Here is a 21,629-nt window from a genome sequence, read left to right as displayed (position 1 = left end):
AGGTTGGTGGAGAAGTCCTGCCTCAAGTGGAGGAGTTTAAGTATCTCGGGATCTTGTTCACGAGTGAGAGAAGGATAGAGCGTGAGATCGACAGGCGGATCGGTGCAGCCTCCGCAGTGATGCGGTCGCTTTACCGGTCCGTCGTGGTGAAGAAGGAGCTGAGCCAAAAGGCGAAGCTCTCGATTTACTGGTCGATCTACGTTTCGACTCTCACCTATGGTCATGAGCTTTGGGTAATGACCAAAAGAACAAGATCACGGGTACAAGCGGCCGAAATGAGTTTCCTTCGCAGGGTGGCTGGGCGCTCCCTTAGAGATAGGGTGAGAAGCACAGTCACTCGGGAGGAGCTCGGAGTAGAGCCGCTGCTCCTCCACATCGAGAGGAATCAGCTGAGGTGGCTCGGGCATCTCTTTCGGATGCCTCCTGGATGCCTCCCTGGGGAGGTGTTCCAGGCATGTCCCCCCAGGAGGAGGCCCCGGGGAAGACCCAGGACATGCTGGAGGGCCTATGTCTCTCGGCTGGCCTGGGAACGCCTCAGTGTTCTTCCCGAGGAGCTGGCCGAGGTGTCTGGGGAAAGGGAAGTTTGGGCTTCCATGCTCAGACTGCTGCCTCCGCGACCTGGCCCCGGATAAAGCGGATGAAGACGAGACGAAACTCTAAATACATACTTTTAGCTCTCATAAGGGAAAGCCCATTATTACACCTATCAGATAGAGAAGAAGTAGAAAATATAGAGTAGCAAATGCCATAAATACAGTCAAAATAACACTATGAAAGTTATAGTTCAGTAGTACGACTCTACTAAGATATTTTCAGTTCCTTTTGAGGGCCAGTAACGATAAACAAATATACAAGAGTACACAATTTCTAGACATTCCAGTACAATGTAAAAAAGCAATAAATTGAGAAGTTTTAAGTAAAATGAAATTATCCACCATTATATTGAAGAATCCCCACACGTACATTAAAATAATTACCCAATACATAAAGGACAACATTTATAGCATCGTCCCACTCTTCCACTGGCTAATTCAGCCTCCTTCTTTTGCTTATTTCCTGGTGCTGAGAAATGCAAGCAGATTTGAGCTGTTTGACACTCAGGTGCACAGTTTGGAGCCATCAGTGGATTACGCATGTGGCTTGGTCTAAACCTCATAATGTACAGTGAGTACTATTTCACTACATCCTAATTCCTGTCATAACAAATTGTCTTAAATAATTTACATTCTGTTAAATGTAAATTATAAGTTGCTTTCAAACTTTGCAGGCTTTCTCTGAAACAAAAAATTCCTCATTAATATTTACATTTAGAGTTAGTGATTTTAGGACATGCTTATAACCAAAGCGACTTCCAAACGTGCTTCAGTAGTCAACATTTATTAATTAAATAGGCTTTTAGATTTAGATGACTTCAAACAAAAGTCCTTAATCACATCCTGTTTCTCTAAGACATTTTGTACTACACTGCAACTCTGATAGATAATAATTATAATAATAATAGAAATCTTATATATCCAGCCACTAGAGGTCAGTATTTACCTTGGGTTTGATATTTTGCATGCCATACCCTACTTTTAAGGAATTTATAGTCATTTATCATTTGTAGTGACTTGTGGCTTACGTTCTCTCCAGCTTTCCCAACATTATCTAACAAATAAGTATGTGATTTAAAATTAGCAGCTTAGCAGGTTGAGCAATGACCTGGAAAAGTGTGTGCGCGCACGCTGTTGTGGACAGAGCAAATAGACAAACTATTTAGGTTGCCCAATACATTATATATCAAGCTCTCTTTGACAGAGGTGGACAAAGTACCCAACTTCATTACTGAAGTCAAAGTACAGATCCCGCCGGTCAAATGTTACTCTGATACAAGTGAAAGTTGTACAATCAAATTTTTACTTAAGTTGAAGTACTGAAGTACTTGCTTTTAAAAATATTTGAGTATTAAAAGTACATTTTCTGTCAACACATTGTATTATTGCCACAACGCTTACAAAACCTAATGCCTCTGAAGCAATCGACTGGATTTACAAAATGAACGCATGCTGTGCCATCATGGTGGTTTAACGTTAAGCTAGCTAGTCAGAGAAGCTCCACCTGACATGCTAGCAAATGCTTTTCAAACTCAAAATCATATTGGGTAGCTAACGTTACTAGAAAAGAGAGGTTTCTACATTCCATTTATTTGGCAAGATTATGCTAAAACATTTCTGAAAGGACTTCAGATAAGTTAACGTTATTCATGTTAGCGTAACTCCGTTTTTACATGTTAACTATGTGTTAACGTTAGCCGTGGACAAGGCGATGGCAACTTGGTGGGCAAATCCATAGAAGGTCATTTGACTAACCAGGCTGCATAGCTATTGTAGCATTATCGCTAGCTCTAAAAGCACAGACAACTTCATTGCAAGCTTTCTCTTGGAATAAAACGCTTACATGCCTCAATATGCTCGGCAGGTTGGACAGCGAGTTTTTGTAGGCCGTGATGTGGTTTGTTTTAGGCAAACATTTAAAACGAAATTAACCTTTAATCCTTTCAGAAAACTGAAACATGGGTTCTAGGTATAGCCATGGGTGCGTGTATGCTCCAGAAGAACCGCCTCCTTCCATTCTGCCATCAACTGATCGTGTTAAATAATGCTGCAGAGAAATCTTTGATCTTGATATTATACAGTCTATGGATGTTCTGTGACACTAGTGGTTACTGATTGGCTGCCTCAGTGTCACCTGCGAAAAAACCAATCACATTTTAGAAAAGAAAAGAGAAAAAAATCCACTTTCAAAGCTGCTTCATAGTAACAAGGACCTTGACAGAAATGTAGTGGAGTAAAAAGTACGATATTTGTCTTTCAAATGTAGTGAAGTTATTCATAAGTTTCCAAAAAATAATACTCAAGTAGGGAACAGATACCTCAAAAAGTGTACTTAAGTACAGTGCTCAAGTAAATGTACTTCGTTACTGTCCACCTCTGCTTATTTGATATCTTGTGTGGGTGACATACTGGCACAGTGAGTAGACTGCCACCTCACAGCTACACTATATGGCCTAAAGTATATGGACACCTCGCAAATCACCCTTGAAAATATTTCATTCTTTCGTAATGCTCCAGTATACAAAGCCTTTCTAGACACTTGTGTAATTCATACTTTGTGGCAGTGGTTTGGGGAAGGCCCACATATTGGTGTGATGGTCAGGTGTCTTCATACTTTTGGCCATATAGTGTACAGGATCCCCAGTTTGATCCTGAGATTGGGTCTGTGTGGAGTTCTCCCAATGCCTGCACAGGGTTTTTGTAGTTTATTCCATCCATTCATTATCTACAACACTTGTCCCACTTGCAGGGGAAACTGGAGCCAATCCCAGCTGAATTTGTACTTTGCTTACACAGTGTGTGCTTATCTATTCGGCTTTGAACTGTCTGTACCGAAGGAGGTTGAATTGACAAAGTACGATCTAAGAATGTAGACCCTCTGCCACCTAAGAGATTCTGCTTCATGGATTGATCCGGGAGCAAACAGTCTGAGGAAACCCACACGGGCATGGGGAGAGCATGCAAACTCCATACAGAATGGCCCCCGTCAGCCGTGAGGTTTGAACCCAGAATATTCTTGCTGTGAGGTGACAGTGTGATAGACCGCTGCACCACCTGGGCGTAAACTAAAGCTATTAATTTTTAAAAATTTTTGTACCACTTAAACCCAATAACCTAGGCTGCGAAACAACAGTAGACCTATAATATGACATTTATAGGGGGGAAAGGTCATATGTTCTGCTATTACTAACATAATAGCAGATATTTGATTTTAAAATTGGTTGACAATAGCTTTCAGCTCATGCACTGAATGATTAAAGCAACAAATTCGTGCCATCACAGCTTCTACTGCTGTGTGGCATCCACTCAAAATCAAGTGCATCACTTCTCTACTAAACTGTACAGGTCAGATCACACAGTGCTTTTTATTTCGTATATGTCCTCATGCCTCTAGAAATAAATTCTTGGCCACTGCTTTAGAAACCCAACATGTTTCTAAATTGTTTTTACAACCCCAGTTCCAAAAAAAGTACCAATAACACCAGTTGTAACGCACCTCTCCGAGACCGGATATAACCTGTGACCTTGGATTCAAAAGAAAATCTAGATAAATAGGAATGGCCGCAATGTGATTAATTTCACTTTAGATGAGTTTCTGAATGAAACTCACATTTATTTGTGCTTCTTGATGCATCTTGATTTAATTTATTATTATTTAATATTTTCCCCCAGTATGACCACTTGCTGATTGGGTTTAAAAAAAAATCAATTCTGAGAAAAAGGCTTAAAGGTATACTGCCTTTCAGATTTCTCAAAGATTTTCCCTGATACCCACTTTTTTTTTTTTAGTGGACCGAAAGCTACTGAATTTAAATTAAAGACTAACGATTTTATTACTTTTTTTTCCCCTAAAAGAACAATTAATTAATTTCAAGCCCCCTTGGCCCTAAATTCTCCACCATTTTTTTTTCCTTGCCTCACCATGACTCAATACAAGAGACTATGCCATGCATGACATGGTGGGGTTTCCCCATTTGCGCAACGCATTGTGGGGTACAAATCTGAAACAGGAGAGAATGATGGCGGACGTGAGTGTGCACACGAAACGTGAAAGACCGACTACAGTAACAGAAAGCGAGAAGAAAAGACGTTATGTTGCGAAGGAAAGGAAACGCAGGACCAAATTAATAAATATCGGCAGTCAGCGAGCACCTCGGTGTGATCAAAGGTTGACCTGTAGATGGCAGTAATGCAACACTGGATGGCAGCTGCTGTAAAACGCAAAAGATGAAGACTATGACGGCTCTGGTAAGCATGCGTGTGAGCATGCGTACATGGACTTCCTCTGTCTGTTTGACTGCATGAAGCGAGCTATTTCATGCACATTTTGCTCTGGAATCCCCTCAGATTAAATAACTTCCCAGTCACGGAATGGCCTAGGGTGTTTTTTTTTTTTTTTAAAGATATTACAAAAATAAACATACATCACAATGACCAAATTTTAGAGGGAACTAAATTTCACCGATTTTATGAAATCAAAAGGCCGTATTGCTTTAATGTATTCATTTGTATATTTTACACATGTATTCATAAGAACATGTTTGCCTATGTAAAATTCTAATTATATATTTTTGTGTGGCAGTGTAGAAAGATGAAGCATCTAAAAAAAAAATTTCCATCCCTAGTTTAAGTATTTTTCCATGTACCCTTGAGAAAAGTATACAGCATAGTATCTTTATTGACCACAAGGACTGATACAATAAGGTAAAACATAATATGTCTGGCATTCGATCATCTGTCTAAACAGCAGCTAGAACACAGCTGTGTGTGCAGACTGTGTTTGTCCGCTCACAATCGAGTGGAAGTGACCATGCGTAAAGCTGATTACATGCAGTCATGTGCTTGCACAAGGTGGGCCAAAGTCTGTCTGTGTTGCCTCACACACACACAATCTAATCAAAGAAAATATTCGATGGCCGGGACATTGTGATTAAAACCTACACTAGACTATCTTGACCTTTTAAAGGTCTGAACAGGTCCCACAAATATTTTAATGTTATGTTTATGTATGTTTATGTATGTTTAGTGCTGCGAGATCAACATATTTCTCCTCCCTAATAGAAGATAACAAAAATAATCCTAGATTCCTATTTAATACTGTAGCAAAATTAACCAGGAATAAGTCCACTATCAACACATGCACACCTGCAGTATGTAGTAGCAACGACTTCATGAATTTTTTTAATGACAAAATTGAGAATATCCGACAAAAAATTCAAACTACTAATTTAAGGTTAGACAATGAAAGTGACCTTGTAGTTAACAATATAACTGTATCAGATCATCAGTTAGAATGTTTTACTCCCCTAAAAGAAACTGAATTACTTTCATTAATCTCTACATCAAAAGCCTCAACTTGCGTACTAGATCCCTTACCGACACATCTATTCAAACAGATAATGCCTGGAGTAATTGAACCGCTTCTAAAAATAATAAATTCTTCTCTTATGATTGGCTATGTACCCAAATCCTTTAAACTAGCAGTTATCAAACCCCTGATTAAAAAACCTGACCTCGATCCCTGTCAGCTGTCCAATTATCGGCCAATATCAAACCTCCCCTTTATCTCCAAGATCCTTGAAAAAGCTGTGGCACAGCAGTTATGCTCATATTTACATAGGAATAACATCCATGAAATGTATCAGTCAGGATTTAGACCTCATCATAGCACAGAGACAGCACTGGTTAAAGTAGTAAACGACCTACTGTTGGTGTCTGATCAGGGCTGTGTCTCGCTACTTGTGTTGCTTGACCTTAGTGCAGCATTTGATACCATTGATCATTCCATTCTTCTGGATAGACTAGAAAATGTTGTGGGAGTTAAGGGAATGGCCCTCTCCTGGCTCAGGTCTTATCTAACTGATCGTTATCAGTATGTTGATATAAATGGTGATATTTCTAGACGTACCGAGGTAAAGTTTGGTGTTCCACAAGGTTCTGTCTTGGGTCCACTGCTTTTTTCTCTATATATGTTACCTCTGGGCGATATTATTTGTAAACATTGTATTAGTTTCCACTGTTATGCTGATGACACACAGTTGTATGTCTCTGCAAAACCTGATGAGAGACACCAGCTTAATAGAATTGAGGAATGTGTTAAGGACATTAGACACTGGATGCTTATTAATTTCCTTCTGCTTAACTCTGACAAGACTGAAGTACTTGTGCTAGGACCACATACAGCTAGAAGTAAGTTTTCTGATTACACAGTGACTCTGGATGGCCTTTCTGTTTCTTCACGTGCAGCAGTAAAAGACCTCGGAGTGATTGTTGACCCCAGTCTTTCATTCGAAACTCACATTGATAACATCACCCGGATAGCTTTCTTTCATCTCAGAAATATTGCAAAGATAAGAAATTTAATGTCATTGCATGATGCAGAAAAACTAGTCCATGCTTTCGTTACCTCCAGGTTGGATTATTGTAATGCCTTACTGTCTGGATGTTCCAATAAGTGCATAAACAAGCTCCAGTTAGTTCAAAATGCAGCAGCAAGAGTCCTTACTAGAACTAGAAAATATGACCACATCACGCCTGTCTTATCCACACTGCATTGGCTCCCAATCAAATTTCGTATTGATTATAAAATACTACTATTGACCTTTAAAGCACTAAATGGTCTCGCACCACAGTACCTGAGTGAACTTCTGCTCCTCTATGACCCGCCACGCCTACTTAGATCAAAAGGTGCAGGCTATCTGCTGGTACCTCGTATAGTGAAGGCTACATCAGGGGGCAGAGCCTTTTCTTACAAAGCCCCACAGTTATGGAACAGCCTTCCAAGTAATGTTCGGGAATCAGACACAGTCTCAGCATTTAAGTCTAGGCTGAAAACATATCTGTTTGGTCAAGCCTTTTGTTAATGGTGTTTATGAGGTAAAGGAGTAGATCTGGAGGGTCCTCAGACATAGAGTGTTTTGGTAAACTGGGATGTATGGATGCTGTCAGTCCCCACTCGCTTGCTCACTCGAGTTTGTTGACGGTGTAGTGGCTGGCTGCTTTATGTCCCGGGGCTCCCTCATGCCTGTGTTACCTTCTGGCTCTCTCCTTTTAGTTATGCTGTCATAGTTAGTTGCCGGAGTCCCTGCTTGTACTCGGTGCAATATGTATACTGCTCCTACTTATTCAGGTGACATTGGGCATACCTAACAACCTGTGTTTTCTTTCCCTCCCCCCCACCCCAAATCTGTCCCTCTGAGTTACATGGAGTCAACAGGAAATCTTTTGGTGGAGAGGGTGGAGACCTCGACTGGCTATCGTAGCCTGTAGGGAATCGGCCATCAGACATTCTGTCGCATGTCCCAGACCCGGTGAAATGTAACTGAATTGTCTTGGCCAGCCCTAAGGGTCCCATCTGCATCTCATCATTGCTGAGGAGTGTGCTCCCATCACCCAATCAAGCATCCAGCTAGAGCAGGTCATGATATTTTTTACCATATTAACATGCCATTGTTGTGTGTTATGCCTGATGTAAAGACTCTCGTCTCTGCGAGCCTACCACACAGATTTAATACTTGTCATTTTTAGGGCATACCTAACAACCTGTGTTTTCTTTCTCTCTCCCCCCCCCCCAGTCTGTCCCTCTGAGTTACATGTTGATCCTGGGATTGAGATGCTGGCCTCTTCTGCCCCTCGGACCTGCTTGATCCATCCTGGTGCCCTGTGTCTGGTCGGAGTTTTATCGCACCGCTCCTGTGAAGGACGGCCCCGTGAGGACAGTTGAGGGTTATACCTGTTAAAACTGTTAATATTATAGTCAGGCTGTCTGTTGTTGCCCAAATGAGGATGGGTTCCCTTTTGAGTCTGGTTCCTCTCGAGGTTTCTTCCTCGTGTCGTCTGAGGGAGTTTTTCCTTGCCACCATCGCCACAGGCTTGCTCATTGGGGATAGATTAGGGATAAAATTAGCTCATGTTTTAAGTCGTTCAAATTCTGTAAAGCTGCTTTGCGACAATGTTTATTGTTAAAAGCGCTATACAAATAAACTTGATTTTGATTTGATTTGATATGTAGAATTGAATAAATAGTCCTGTCAGTTTAATGTGATCTGGTGAGGTGTAAAAACAAAACCAAAGCATATTCTTACATTCACAAACAAGTTATTTGTGACTTCAAATTGTGACTCTTGTTACTGCTGATAATGTGTCCATTTTTACATCCTTACTTTCTGCTGTAGGATACTAAACCTGGTGACCCGTCAGGGAGCTATATGGGTGATCACTCTGGGTTCAGTGGGCGAGTGCTTCAGTTTATGCCCATATGAATGATCGTGTTTACATCATCAGTCAATTCTTATATATTAGTACTTATTATTTATATTACTATATATTATACTATATATTAGTATCATTCATTCATTCATTCATTCATTCATTCATTCATTCTTCTTCAGTATCTATGCTATCCATGCTAACAGTGGGCGCTGTTAGCATGGCTGCCCACTGCTCTGGGTATGTGTGTGTGCTCATTGCTCACATGTGTGCATGTGTGTGTTCACTACTTCAGATGGATTAAATGCAGAGAGGAAATTTCACAAGTGTGTGATGAATCAAGGTACGGTATTTTTCTTTCTTTCTTTCTTTCTTTCTTTCTTTCTTTCTTTCTTTCTTTCTTTCTTTCTTTCTTTCTTTCTTTCTTTCTTTCTCTCTCTCTCTCTCCCTCCCTCCCTCCCTCCCTCCATCCATCCATCCATCCATCCATCCATCCAGGTCAGGGTTTTGGTGTATTTGAGAAACACTGGGAGCACAAGGTAGGAATGCAACACCACTGCAGGCCACCGTGCGCGCACACATTCAGACCTAGGTGTAATTTAGAGTAGCCAGTCTCGCTGCCAGGTTCATTTTTTTTACATCACAAAAACATATAATTTTATCAGGAATGTGTAGACTTTTTATATCAATTGTATTTAATGGAAAAAGTTGTTTTCAATTAGATTAATGGTAAGCGTTAACTGTGTGATATGAGGTCTGTAATACCTGTTTTATAGACATACAGATATTCTCCTTCCCCATATTAACAGCTGAGTATTTTCTGCCCTTCTTTTTCTTTTTGTCCATATGGTTTATCTCATGATTCATTTATCTAATGGCCATTCTCTTTCTGTCCGTCTCATAAACATCTTACACAATGTGTATTACAATAGAATAGAAATGTAAAATCCGTATTCAAATAAGGGGGTGGAATAATAAGGTGAACAATGAGATGGACCCCCTGCAGTTCGCATATCGGCCGGGCATTGGTGTGGATGACGCTGTCATCTACGTGCTACACCGGTCACTTTTACACCTGGAGGGCACTGGGAGCACTGGGAGAGTCATGTTCTTTGACTTCTCCAGTGCTTTCAGCACAATCCAGCCATCACTGCTTAGGGGGAAGCTGGAGGGAGCTGGTGTCGACTGCCACCTGGCTGCATGGATCAACTACCTCATTGACAGACCGCAGTATGTGAGGCTCCGCTACTGTGTGTCTGATGTAGTAGTCTGCAGCACGGGGGCTCCACAGGGTACAGTGCTCTCTCCTTTCCTCTTTACACTTTACACATCTGACTTCAGCTACAACACGGACAGCTGCCACCTCCAGAAGTTCTCAGATGATACAGCCATCGATGGACGTGTGTCAGAGGGGGACGATCTGGAGTACAGAGAGGTCATCACCAACTTTGTCGCCTGGTGCGAACTGAACCACCTGTGCATCAACGCCAGCAAGACAAAGGAGGTGGTGATCAATTTCATAAGGACGGCTCCTCAAATTGCACCAGTAAACATCTAGGGTTTGGACATTGAAATCGTGGAGGAGTACAAATACCTGGGTGTTCACCTCAACAACAAACTGGACTGGACAAACAACACAGATGTCCTGTACAAGAAGGGCCAAAGTCGTCTCCGCCTGTTGAGAAGACTGAGGTCTTTTGGTGTGTGCAGGACACTGCTTAGGACTTTTTATGACTCTGTGGTGGCATCAGTGATTTTCTACACTGTGGTCTGCTGGGGCTGTGGAAGTTCAGAGAGGGACAGGAAGAAACTTAATAAACTGGTCAGAAGGGCTGGCTCAGTCTTGGACTGTCCTCTGGACTCCATTGAGGACGTGGATGAGAGGAGGATGTTAACCAAGCTGACATCAATCATGGATAAACCCTCTCACCCCCTACATGAGGCTGTGAGGGCCTTAAACAGCTCTTTTAGTAGTAGACTGCTACACCCACGGTGTAAGAAGGAGAGATACCTCAGGTCATTCATACCTACTGCTGTCAGACTGTATAACACCCACAACTTGTAATGTAGCACCAATAACCTGTTTGTCGTTATATTTGCACTACTTCACCACTACTCCTCTGCCATCTCTCATCAATGCAATTATTATGTGCAATAATATAGGTCTTAAACTATTTTTATACATACTTATATTATACAGAGTCTGCCTGTAATGTGCAATTTTTTCCGAGCCTCTCAATAAGGCAATATTTCTATACTTTTTCATGGTAGATAATGCAAATAGCCCTCTGTATTTAATCTTTCGTTTGTCTAATTTTTATTTCAGTTTTATTTTGTTATCTGTATGACATTTTCTTGCTACTGTAACATGTGAATTTCCCCGATGTGAGATCAATAAAGTGAATCTAATCTAATCTAAAAATAGGAATAATAAAATTTAATAATTAGTATTGTTTCCAGAACAAAGCTAACATGACGTGTACATTCCCAGCTCTATTGTGCAGTGTATTTGGTGTGATTATCGAAAAAAACAGAGGAGCCGAGGATGATCTCAACACCATGGCCAATGGCACAATGACTGGCATCCTCTACAAATCCCCAGGTAAGGAAACAAGGGGGCATTTCATAACAGAAACAGTATCCTGCAAGGAAAAAAAATACAGAACCGAACAAGGCAGGGGATAAAAACAGTGACCCAAAGCAATGATGTAAGCTGTGATTTAGTGCTGGAATGGTGAAGCATTGTGTAGTTGGGTTTGTATGAGTAATTCGTAAACATTTCCTTGGTGATAATCATATTTCCTTGATAGGCTCCATCCCTGAACTGGAATTAGTTTGTTATTCTGGGGGGGAAAAATGGAGTTGATAAAACTGCCACTAAAGCTGTGGTATTTTTGGTGATTCATGGATAAACAAGAGCAGATGGCGGTCTAAAGCTGGAATGACGATTATTATTTGTTGCATTATGCGGTCATAGAGGGCTTGAGGGCTTTTGTTGTCATAGTTTAGTCACAAGTGCTTCTAGAAGACTGAATTCCGTGTGTGTGTGTGAGCGAGAGAGAGAAGAAAAATACTTGGGGGTTTTGTGAGATCAGGTGTTTTTTACATGGTTTGAGGGAAACTCTAAGCCAAATCATGTGGTACAGTCTTCCCAACTATACTTGAGGAAGTTTGTTTGAGGAAGTGTAGTATGGAAGAGTAGCAGCTGATAGTTTAAAAAAAAGATAGAGGAAGCACAGTTGTTTGTTATGGTCATATATTACACCTACACTTCCCTGTGAAATCCTTGTCGTTTTGAATAAGTTTTTGTTATATACTGAAGACATTGGAGTTTGAGATCAAAACATGAATGAGACGATAGCCTGGGCTGCCAACTCTCACGCAATGAGCGTGAGACACACGCATTTGATTGTCTTCACACGCTCACACGCCATACCTCCGATTTCTCACGCTAGAAAAAAATCTCGTTTATCTATCTAATCTAGGCTACCCATTGCGTCGTGCCAACCACTTGCGATTGATCAATTACGCCTTACGCACGGCTAAACAGGCAGAGAGGCGTTCCCTTCTGTACACACTCCCCTATGGTAGGTGGCGCATCTAATGATGCTGCACTCGCCGGAAGTTGGATAATTGCCTACCGTCAATTTAGAGGAAGAGGAGAGAGAAGAAGGTATCCGAGTTGAAGACGGGTGTCTCAGACAGGTTTGTACATATGCACGCCAATGTGTGGTGTTACTGGTGTAATTATGAACTTATATAAAGTTTCTTAATCGTTTTAGCCTATAAGTGTTGTGAGAATATTTAATGCCATATCGAGAGCTGTGTACTAGGCATGCTAAATCATTATAGGCCTCCTGCTGTGCCACAGCCTCTATCTTCCCCAACAAGCAGCATGGGAGAGCACCTCCTTAGCACACGTTCATTAAGGCGCATTTTTAGTTTGTTTACTGTATGTTATCATACTTTATGACTTTATTTGAAGCCATACTGGAAATGTTGTAAAATAAAGCAAGTAAGAGATAATATTACAAATGCAAGAAGAGCCATTAGCCACCATACCTATTGCTTATTTACAGGGTATTTATTTTTAATTATTTATGATGTATGTAATTGCTCAGTTAAAGTAAATAAAGCATGGTCACCTGTAATATCAAAGAACTTGAACTTGTGAATAATTTAAAAAAAAGACAGAACAATATACTGAGGAGACAGGGTTTCAAAGAGGGCAAGACGGGTAGAGAATATTTGTCAGATAACAGGCCCTGACGAATGATCTATTACTGATAAGAAACATAGATAAGAAATAAATTAATAAGAAATATATTAATATAGCTTTTTTAAGTATGACCAAAATTTTTAAGCCCAACTTTGTGTGCACATTCCCACCTATGGCCAAGGTTCAGCTTTTTGTGTTTCAATACTGTTCAAACTTAATCATTTTAATGTTTCTTGTAGCACATGCACATTTTGCTTACTGTTTAAGCATTTTATTTGTTCTTTTGCTGTTGATATTTTTCCCCATGCCAATCTTCTGCTGAACCCAGTGGTGGGGAAAGCCCTTAAATGCATAATGAATAGTCAGTGAGGGACAATCTTATCTTTTGCAACAGTTATTAAAAACTTAACATTCAGTTTCAATTCAGAAGGTGTTTAGGCTTAGCTGATGAAATATTTTCAAACATGAACTTGCCTTTAAATCTGAAACACAGGTCTATAGGGCTACAGGAACATTGGCAGTCATCTGTAGTTTTCTAGTGTGGGGGCTTTTAAGCCAAAAATTGGTGCTTTTGTTGGCCACAAGCTGAAGGCCTGGCAAGTCAGGGTGTGTAAGAATGTAGGTATGGCACAGCAGGCCACTCCAAAAATCCACCAGAATGCAGGAACATCTACTAAATCCAAAATCTCAAACCCCCCCCCCCCCCCCCCCCCCCCTTGTCCATCTCCAGCTGGACGACCCACAAACAAAACACCAGAATGCAGGGGGACAAGTGAATATCAAACTGAATACAAAATTCCCACTTACTGCATGGTGTGCGGAAAAATTTTGCCGTCGACCCCCCCCCCCCCCCCCAAAAAAATTCTCACTCCGAGGAATTTCGAAAAGTTGGCAGCCCTGCGATAGCTCAGAATTTTAGCTTTCAGTTCCTGATATCTAGATGTGTTAAACAACTTTAAAAAATGCCACCTTTAGTGGCAATTTTTAGGTGAGCAAAAGTATTGGAGCAGATAGTCTTGAAATAAATAACGTAATATTTGGTTGCATATCCCCTGCTTCCAATAACTGCATCAAGCCAGCGACCAACTGACCATCACCAAACTGCTGGATTCTTCTTTTGTGATGCTTTTCCAGGCTTGTACTGCAGCTTCTTTCAATCGTTGTTTGTTTGGGGGGATTACTCCCTCCAGTCTCCACTTCAGGAGGTGAAAAGCATATTCAGTTGGGTTAATGTCTGGTGATTGACTTGGTCAGTCTAAAACATTTCACTTTTTTTTAGCTGAAATCCTTTATTGTGTTGGTAGTGTGTTTTGGGTCATTGTTTTGCTGTATGATGAAGTTCCTCCCAATTAGATTGGATGCATTTCTCTGTAAATTTGCAGACAATGTTTCTGTAGACTTCCAAATCCATTTTGCTGCTACCATCATGAGTTACATCAATAAAGATTAGTGAGGCTGTTCCAGAAGCAGCTGTGCAAGCCCAAGCCATGACACTAGCTCCACTGTGCTTGGTCAACGAGATTGTATATTTTGGATCATGAGTAGATCCGTTCTTTCTCCACACTTTGGCCTTTTCATCACTTTGGTAGAGTTTAATCTTGGTACCAGAACTTTTTTGGTTCATCTCTGTATTTCTTTGTGAATTCCAGTCTGGCCTTCTCATTCTTACTGCTGATGAGTGGTTTATAGCTTGCAGTATGGCTTCTGTACTTTTTCTCTGGAAGTCTTCTTTGATTGGTGGATTATGATACTTTCACCCCTGCCCTGTGGAGGATGTTGATGTCAATGACCGTTTGGGGTTTTGTTTGTTTGTTTGTTTTTCCCCCTCACACCTCAGTGTTTGTCATCATGTGCTGTTGTTTGCCTTGTCCAGTCTGTTGGATGTGTGATTATTCGTACACCAGTGGTTTCTTTCTTTTTCAGGACATTTCAAGTTGTATTGGTTATGCCCCATGCTTGTGCAATGACTGACTGATTGATTGTTTTCCCCCCTCTTTTCTCAGCTTCAAAATGGCTTGTTCTTCCCCAAGACAACGCTCTTGGTTTATCCTTTTTAACAACAAATGCAGTCTTCACAGGTGTAACCCAGGGCTCAAACCAAGAGACATTCAGAACAGTCAATCTAACAGGGCACACCTGGGCAAGAACCACCAATCACATGTCCTAATATTTTTGACCACGTGAAAAATGGGTGAGTTCAAATAAAAGGGGCCATGATCGAAGTTGCTTAACATCCTTCCTTCCTGGCAACTCAAACCAATCTGGACATTTTCCTCTGAGCACTCTAATGAACAAGGTGTTTCTACCCACAGAGCTGTTGCTCGCTCAGTTTATTTATTTATTGATTGATTGATTTTTTAAGTATAATGGAAACTCTAGGGAATGTTGTGTGTGAAATTCCCTGAAGATCAGCAGATTCTGAAATACTCAAACCAGCCTTTTTGGGACCAACATCCATGCAACAATCAAAGATCTTTTCTACATCTCCTTTTATTCAATAATGCATCTCTCTTTAAATTAATATAGACAATATGCTGAAGGAGAAAAAAAAAGTTGTTTAATTGTAGCTGTTGAGTACGCTATGATTAAGGGACTGCCAATCCATCATTACCTGGCATCATTACCTGCTGCGAGTCTCTAATTCATATATCTACTGCTGTGGAACCACTGTTTTCTAACATGTCACAGCATTTGTGTTAAAAAAAAAAAAAAAAGAGATGGGAATTAAAATGTGATTCATGTAGTTTGCTACATGGTGGCCAGGTCTCTTTAATATCCATTTTTATCTGATGAAGGCAAAGTACACATCTTAGCTAAATAATGCAAGCACCACTCATCATGGGAGTTTGTTTGAGGGACAGACTCTCTGGGTGCTCTGATAGGCACAGCTTTTTCCTGATATGCACCAAAAATCCATTTACATTACCTGTCACCCAGTCATATTCTGTTGAAGTCTGGAATTAAAATTTCCTCTTACCCTTAATTTACCTTTTTATTACCTCAGATACTTCTTTACTCAATTCAGAAGTCCAAATTTCCTCTTGCAGAACTCAAGGTCGCTGATTCTGAGATCTTCCTGCAAATAGTCATTATGCAATCATGCGGTTGAACAGACAATGGCGAAACAGTTGACCCTTAAAAGTTTCTTCCTAAAAGCAGGTGATTCTGATTAGCCCAATAGAGACAGTAGGGAACATGTTCAGGTCAAAGAGATATATGAGAAGCTACTGGTCCAGCTTCACAGAAGCAGAAATGTTGTACATTTGAGAATATGTGCTGCAAGATGATGTTCAGGTGCATCTTTAACTAAATCAATCTAGTTAAAGCAAAGATAAATAACCTGTCATAAGCAGCCGTGTCATAATACTTTTCATTTGCAGAATATTTTCTTGTTCTTAACAGTTTGTTGCATTTATAGGCCTGTTGAATTTATTTAGGTTTATTTAAATGTTGACGGTATGATGAAAGTGTTAAACATTGATGGCTGTAGTAGTAATTAATGGAATGTCATTTCTCTTTACTTAATTGAGCGGTTCTTGACAATATGGATTATTAAAGTTGTGGAATAGGGCTATTTACTGTACTTTTATTATTTACTATTTGATTTCTTGCATTAAAAAGGCAAGAAATTGCACTAATTAATTTTTGACGAGGCACCTGTTAATTGAAAAGCATTCCAGGTGACTACCTCATGAAGCTGGTTAAGATAACGCCAATAGAGTACAAAGTGTCATTAAGGTAAACGGTGGCTACTGTGAAGAATCTAAAATATGAAACATATTGTTTTTTAATAGAACCCCAATTCCAAAAAAGTTGGGACGCTGTGTAAAGCATGAATAAAAACAGAATGAGAGAATCTGCAAATCATGGAAACTCTATATTTCTTTGAAAATAGTACAAAGACAACATATCAAATGTTGAACCTGAGAAATTTTGCTGTTTTTTGAAAAAAAATACTCATTTTGAATTTGATGTTAAAAACAAGTTTCAAAAAAGTTGGGACAGGGGCAACAAAAGACTGAAAAAGTTGCATAATGGTAAAAAAATAAATAAAAATTTGGTTAATTGGCAACAGGTCAGTAAGATGATTGGGTATAAAAAGAGCGTCCCAGAGAGGCGGAGTCTCTCAGAAGTAAAGATGGAGCAGGGTTCACCACTCTGTGAAAGACTGCATGGGCAAACAGCGCAACAATTTAAGAATAACGTTCCTCAATGTAAAACCACAAAGAATTTGTGGATCACATCATCTATGGTCCATAATATCATTAAAAGATTCAGAGAATCTGGAGAAATCTCTGTATGCAAGAGACAAGGCTGAAAACTAACATTGGATGCCTGTGATCATCAGGCCCTCAGGAGACACTGATTTAAAAGCAGACACGTGTCTGTAGTGGAAATCACTGTATGGGCTCAAGAACACTTCAGAAAACCATCATCTGTGAAAACACTTCATTACTGCATCCACAAATGCAAGTTAAAACCAGATATAAACAATATCCGGAAACACCGCCCCCTTCTCTGGGCCCGAGCTCTTTTATGATGGACTGAGGCGAAGTGGAAAACTGTCCCGAGGTCTGACAAATCAAAAGTAGAAATTCTTTTTAGAAATCTCGGACACCACGTCCTCCAGGCTAAAGAGGAGAGGGACCATCCGGCTTGTTATCAGTGCACAGTTCAAAAGCAGCATTTGTGATGGTATGAGGGGGCATTAGTGCACATGACATGGGTAGCTTGTACATCTGGGAAGACATCATTAGTGCTGAATGATATATACACGTTTCAGAGCAATATGCTGCCATACAGACTAAATCTTTTTCAGGGAAGGCCTTCCTTCTTTCAGCAAGATAACGACAAACCGCTTTCTGCACATATTACAACTGCATGGCTCCGTAGTAAAAGAGTCCGGGTGCTAAACTGGCCTGCTGCAGTCCAGACTTGTCTCCCAGTTAAAAAATTTGGTGCATTATGAAGTGCAAAATACAACAAAGGAGACCCCGAACTGTTGAGCAGCTGAAATTGTATATCAGAAAAGAACAGGACAACATTTCTCTTTCAGATCTACAGCAATTGGTCTCCTCAGTTCCCAAACGTTTACAGAGTGTTGTTAAAAGTAGAGGTGATGCAACACAGTAGTAAACACGCCCCTGTTCCAACTTTTCTGAAATGTGTTGCTGACATCAAATTCAAAATGAGCATATATTTTTCAAAAAACAATAAAATTTCTCAGTTTCAACACTTGATATATAGTGTTTGTATTATTTTCAATGAACTATAGGGTTTTCATGATTTGCAAATTATCGCATTCTGTTTTTATTTACAGTTTACACAGTGTCCCAACATTTTTGGAATTGGGGTTGTACTTTTTTTGCTTACCACATAATTCCCTATATGTTCCAGATGTTATTTCATAGTTTTGATGTCTTTAGTATTGTTCTACAATGTAGAAAATGGTCAAAATACAGGAAAAAAATATAAAAAACTATGAATCGGGGTGTCCAAACTTAAGAAGCCATTTTGGAATTCAACTTTAACGGTGTTGAAGGTCTAGGATTTTTGGGGTTTGCATAATTAAATGTAAAATTAGTATCAGTGGCATCCTTTTTGTGGGCAAATTAAAAAAAACTGAAGTACTAAAGCGGGTGTCTTCTGTATTATCTATAAAGACTGGTGTATCAGATTTTGACTTTTTTTTTTTCCGTTTCTCTCCATTGTGTCCTGATGAGATTTTTATCCCATGTATTTACATTTGTACTCGGCTGTCTCGGCAGTTAAACAGACTGAAATCTGATTACTATATAATACGTTAATGCAAATTAACCCATTATATTTGAAGACCAACTGGAACAACAGTTTTGTTCCTCATTTTTAGTTATTTTGTGAATAAGATGGTTGCTGCAGCAAAAATCACAATTAAATGACTCTCAGACCTCCTGAAGCGAATCCTGCACACCCTTAAATTCTCTTAAGTTCAACATAAATCCGTGGCTCTGGAGACATGACACATAAGACAGGGGCGTAGCTAGGATTTTTCAAAGGGGGGGGGTCACACTGGCTGGCAGCCTGAGTACATACCCGCAGGCTTGTAAATTAAAAAATACACTGAATACATTTGAGAAAATAACGTGGTCTTTGCATCATTCTTTCATCTCATGTTGCGAGCTGTTGAGATGTCGGACAATGATTAGGCCAAATCGGCTTTATCCGGCAGTGTATGGATTGCAACTCGACATCTTACCCTAGTCAACCAATGCAGATCTCTTTATTCTTGTTGTCTTGCTGCTCATTGGCCAAAATGTTTAAGTAAAAGGCGTCGTGGATGACGAATGACAAAGATGTCAATGATCTTGTCAATGTCGATCGCTCTGCCATAGTGTATGTTCATCATCGCCAGTCCTGACTATGAAAAATATGTAATAAAAAATAATTACCATTGCTAGTTTTAGGTAGCTTAGAAACCGGCTCTTCCATTGTTGCTGTTTCTTCCACATTTTCTTGATGATGTGTTCCAGAAACGGCACGCTAAAACTTAGCTTCGAAGCCACAAAATGTAACTTTGATGGAAAAAAATTATATAATAAATTGCTTACCTCTCTTCATGTCGAAAGAAGGAGGAAAGTTTTGCTTGTTTTGACATGGCGAATTATTAACACGAGGTTAAAAGTTAAAGTCCTTCCCACGCCGTATCGGACGGCACCAATCTCCGTTTCCGCAGCCTTCGGCCTCTCGCCTATTACATAGCTAGGGTTACAGTGGGGGGCTAGTCCTCTGGTAACCACAAGAGTTTAACTCCCCACTTGCATCTGTATTGCAGTATGCCTTGCCAGATGGTAGTAGGTACCATTTTTATGATGGTCTTTGGTATGACCCGACCGTGAATAGAACTCATGATCTCTCGATCAAGAGGCGGCCATGCTACCACTAGGCCACTAGCCAGTTTTAACCCAAGAGGATACTTGTACTCATAATTCACAACTAAAAAGACTCCAGCTACACTGGCAGCTTGACCATGCTTTCTAGTGCGATCGTGTTGCTCTTGCGCAGAACTGGGTTTTCGCGCCCAAACCACAGGAATTCCATACAAGGTTATAGAGACCCTAATGAAGCTGAGGTGCCAATCTAGTTTAAAAAATATATATTAGAAAAATTACAGTGGGTGCTTTTCTAATATTCTTATGCGGCTATTAAAAAAAATGTATGGTCCAACAAAGGGGGAGTCACAGGCACCCCAGGACCTCCCCCCCCCAGCTACGCCCCTGTAGGAGAGATGAAGTGTCTGAGTTTCAATTCATGATATTTTAATATTTATAAGAAGCAATGAGGTGAAGAAATGATCAGTAATAGTTATTATTATTATTATTATTATTATTATTATTCAGGTTTTTGTTGCTAGTGAAGTCCAAGCTCATTTCAGGGGATCTGGGCTCTTGGAGGTTCCTAGAAAGTAATTACGCTTTTATGCATAGGGGAATACGGCCAGCTGATTTATTTAGTTATTTTTTTGCCAGTCAGCTGAAAGGAGAGGCCAAAGTTCCAAATCAGATAAGACCTTCATGAGAGCGATGAACAATGCAGCAAGTTTGACCTCAGTGACTGCTGCAGTCAGTGAAAAAAAGCAGGTTGACGGGTTCAAGTTCATTTTTGCTCTCATATGGCATCCAAAACATTTGTGCATTGTTTTTCCTAGTAAAGAGAGGAACCTTGTAGATAGTGTAGTAGTTAAGCTGTTAAAGCTTATAAAAAAAGTCTGAAAGGGTGGGGTTTTTTTCTTTTTTACTTTTTTTTTAAAATGGTCAAAGTGCAAATGCTGTATACTTGGGCCTTTTTCTTCGTTATTGATATCAGATGACAGCTGAGTAAACAGACGTGCAGGTGGATCATGGGGCCATGGAGAGGTGATGAACTATTGATTAGTTAGTACTGTGAAATTGAGGATGGAGGTGAGGGGGCACCGCTGTTAAATACTTTTGCTTTAGGATTTTATATCAAAATAAACAGAATATCAAAAGAATAAATATATAGAGTATCAAGCGTTCCATTTTTAGTCATTCTCTGTAATATTGACTTTTTATTGTTCGCAGATATGATGTGCTGTAAACCTGATTGTGTGCTCTGCAGGTCCACCACTGATGGGTGCACAGAATTAGGGAGAGAATAAGTAAAGGCTTGAAGAAATTACGTAGCTCTTGGTTCATCCAACAATTATCAGGACTCTGCCAGTGATGGGTGTGGATCGCATGAAGCACTACTTGAGAACTCTATCAGACTTTATCCCACTTAAACACTTTCTCCTGCCCCTGATGTTAAACGCACTGAGTCAGTTGGACAGGCCACAGCTGTCCACTAAACAATTCACCAAATGGTCAAGAATACTGATTAACTTTTTATCTGCGACAGTCATGTGGCCTGACTCAAGGTACAGTAGTTGGATTAAATCGTATGGCTAATTGTCTTTATCCATTGACTCTTTTAGTTCTATTAGTCACTTCATGTTCCAGTGCCTCGTTTTATTTTTATGCCTCCACCACTACTTGGTGAAAGCTTCTTTTTTGGGGGGTTGTCCATGTGTCCATCTGAAATTCTAGTTAGCACAAAAACAAATAGCCGAATGT

At 40.1% G+C, this 21,629-nt stretch overlaps 1 protein-coding gene across 1 annotated transcript in view; it reads left to right on the top strand.

Moving 5' to 3' along the window:
• Positions 1 to 21,629, top strand: part of timm23b (translocase of inner mitochondrial membrane 23 homolog b (yeast)) — a 36,107-nt gene that overhangs the window by 14,096 nt on the left and 382 nt on the right. Inside the window, 4 exon segments of the mRNA XM_060924941.1 lie at positions 1,102 to 1,134; positions 1,137 to 1,164; positions 8,768 to 8,826; positions 11,293 to 11,403. Coding sequence (XP_060780924.1) covers positions 1,102 to 1,134; positions 1,137 to 1,164; positions 8,768 to 8,826; positions 11,293 to 11,403 — 231 coding nt within the window.

Source organism: Neoarius graeffei, chromosome 7 (genome assembly GCF_027579695.1).
Source record: "Neoarius graeffei isolate fNeoGra1 chromosome 7, fNeoGra1.pri, whole genome shotgun sequence".
NCBI classification, from domain to species: domain Eukaryota; kingdom Metazoa; phylum Chordata; class Actinopteri; order Siluriformes; family Ariidae; genus Neoarius; species Neoarius graeffei.
The sequence above is the reverse complement of the archived record's forward strand: the minus strand, read 5'-3'. Positions and strand labels throughout refer to the sequence as shown.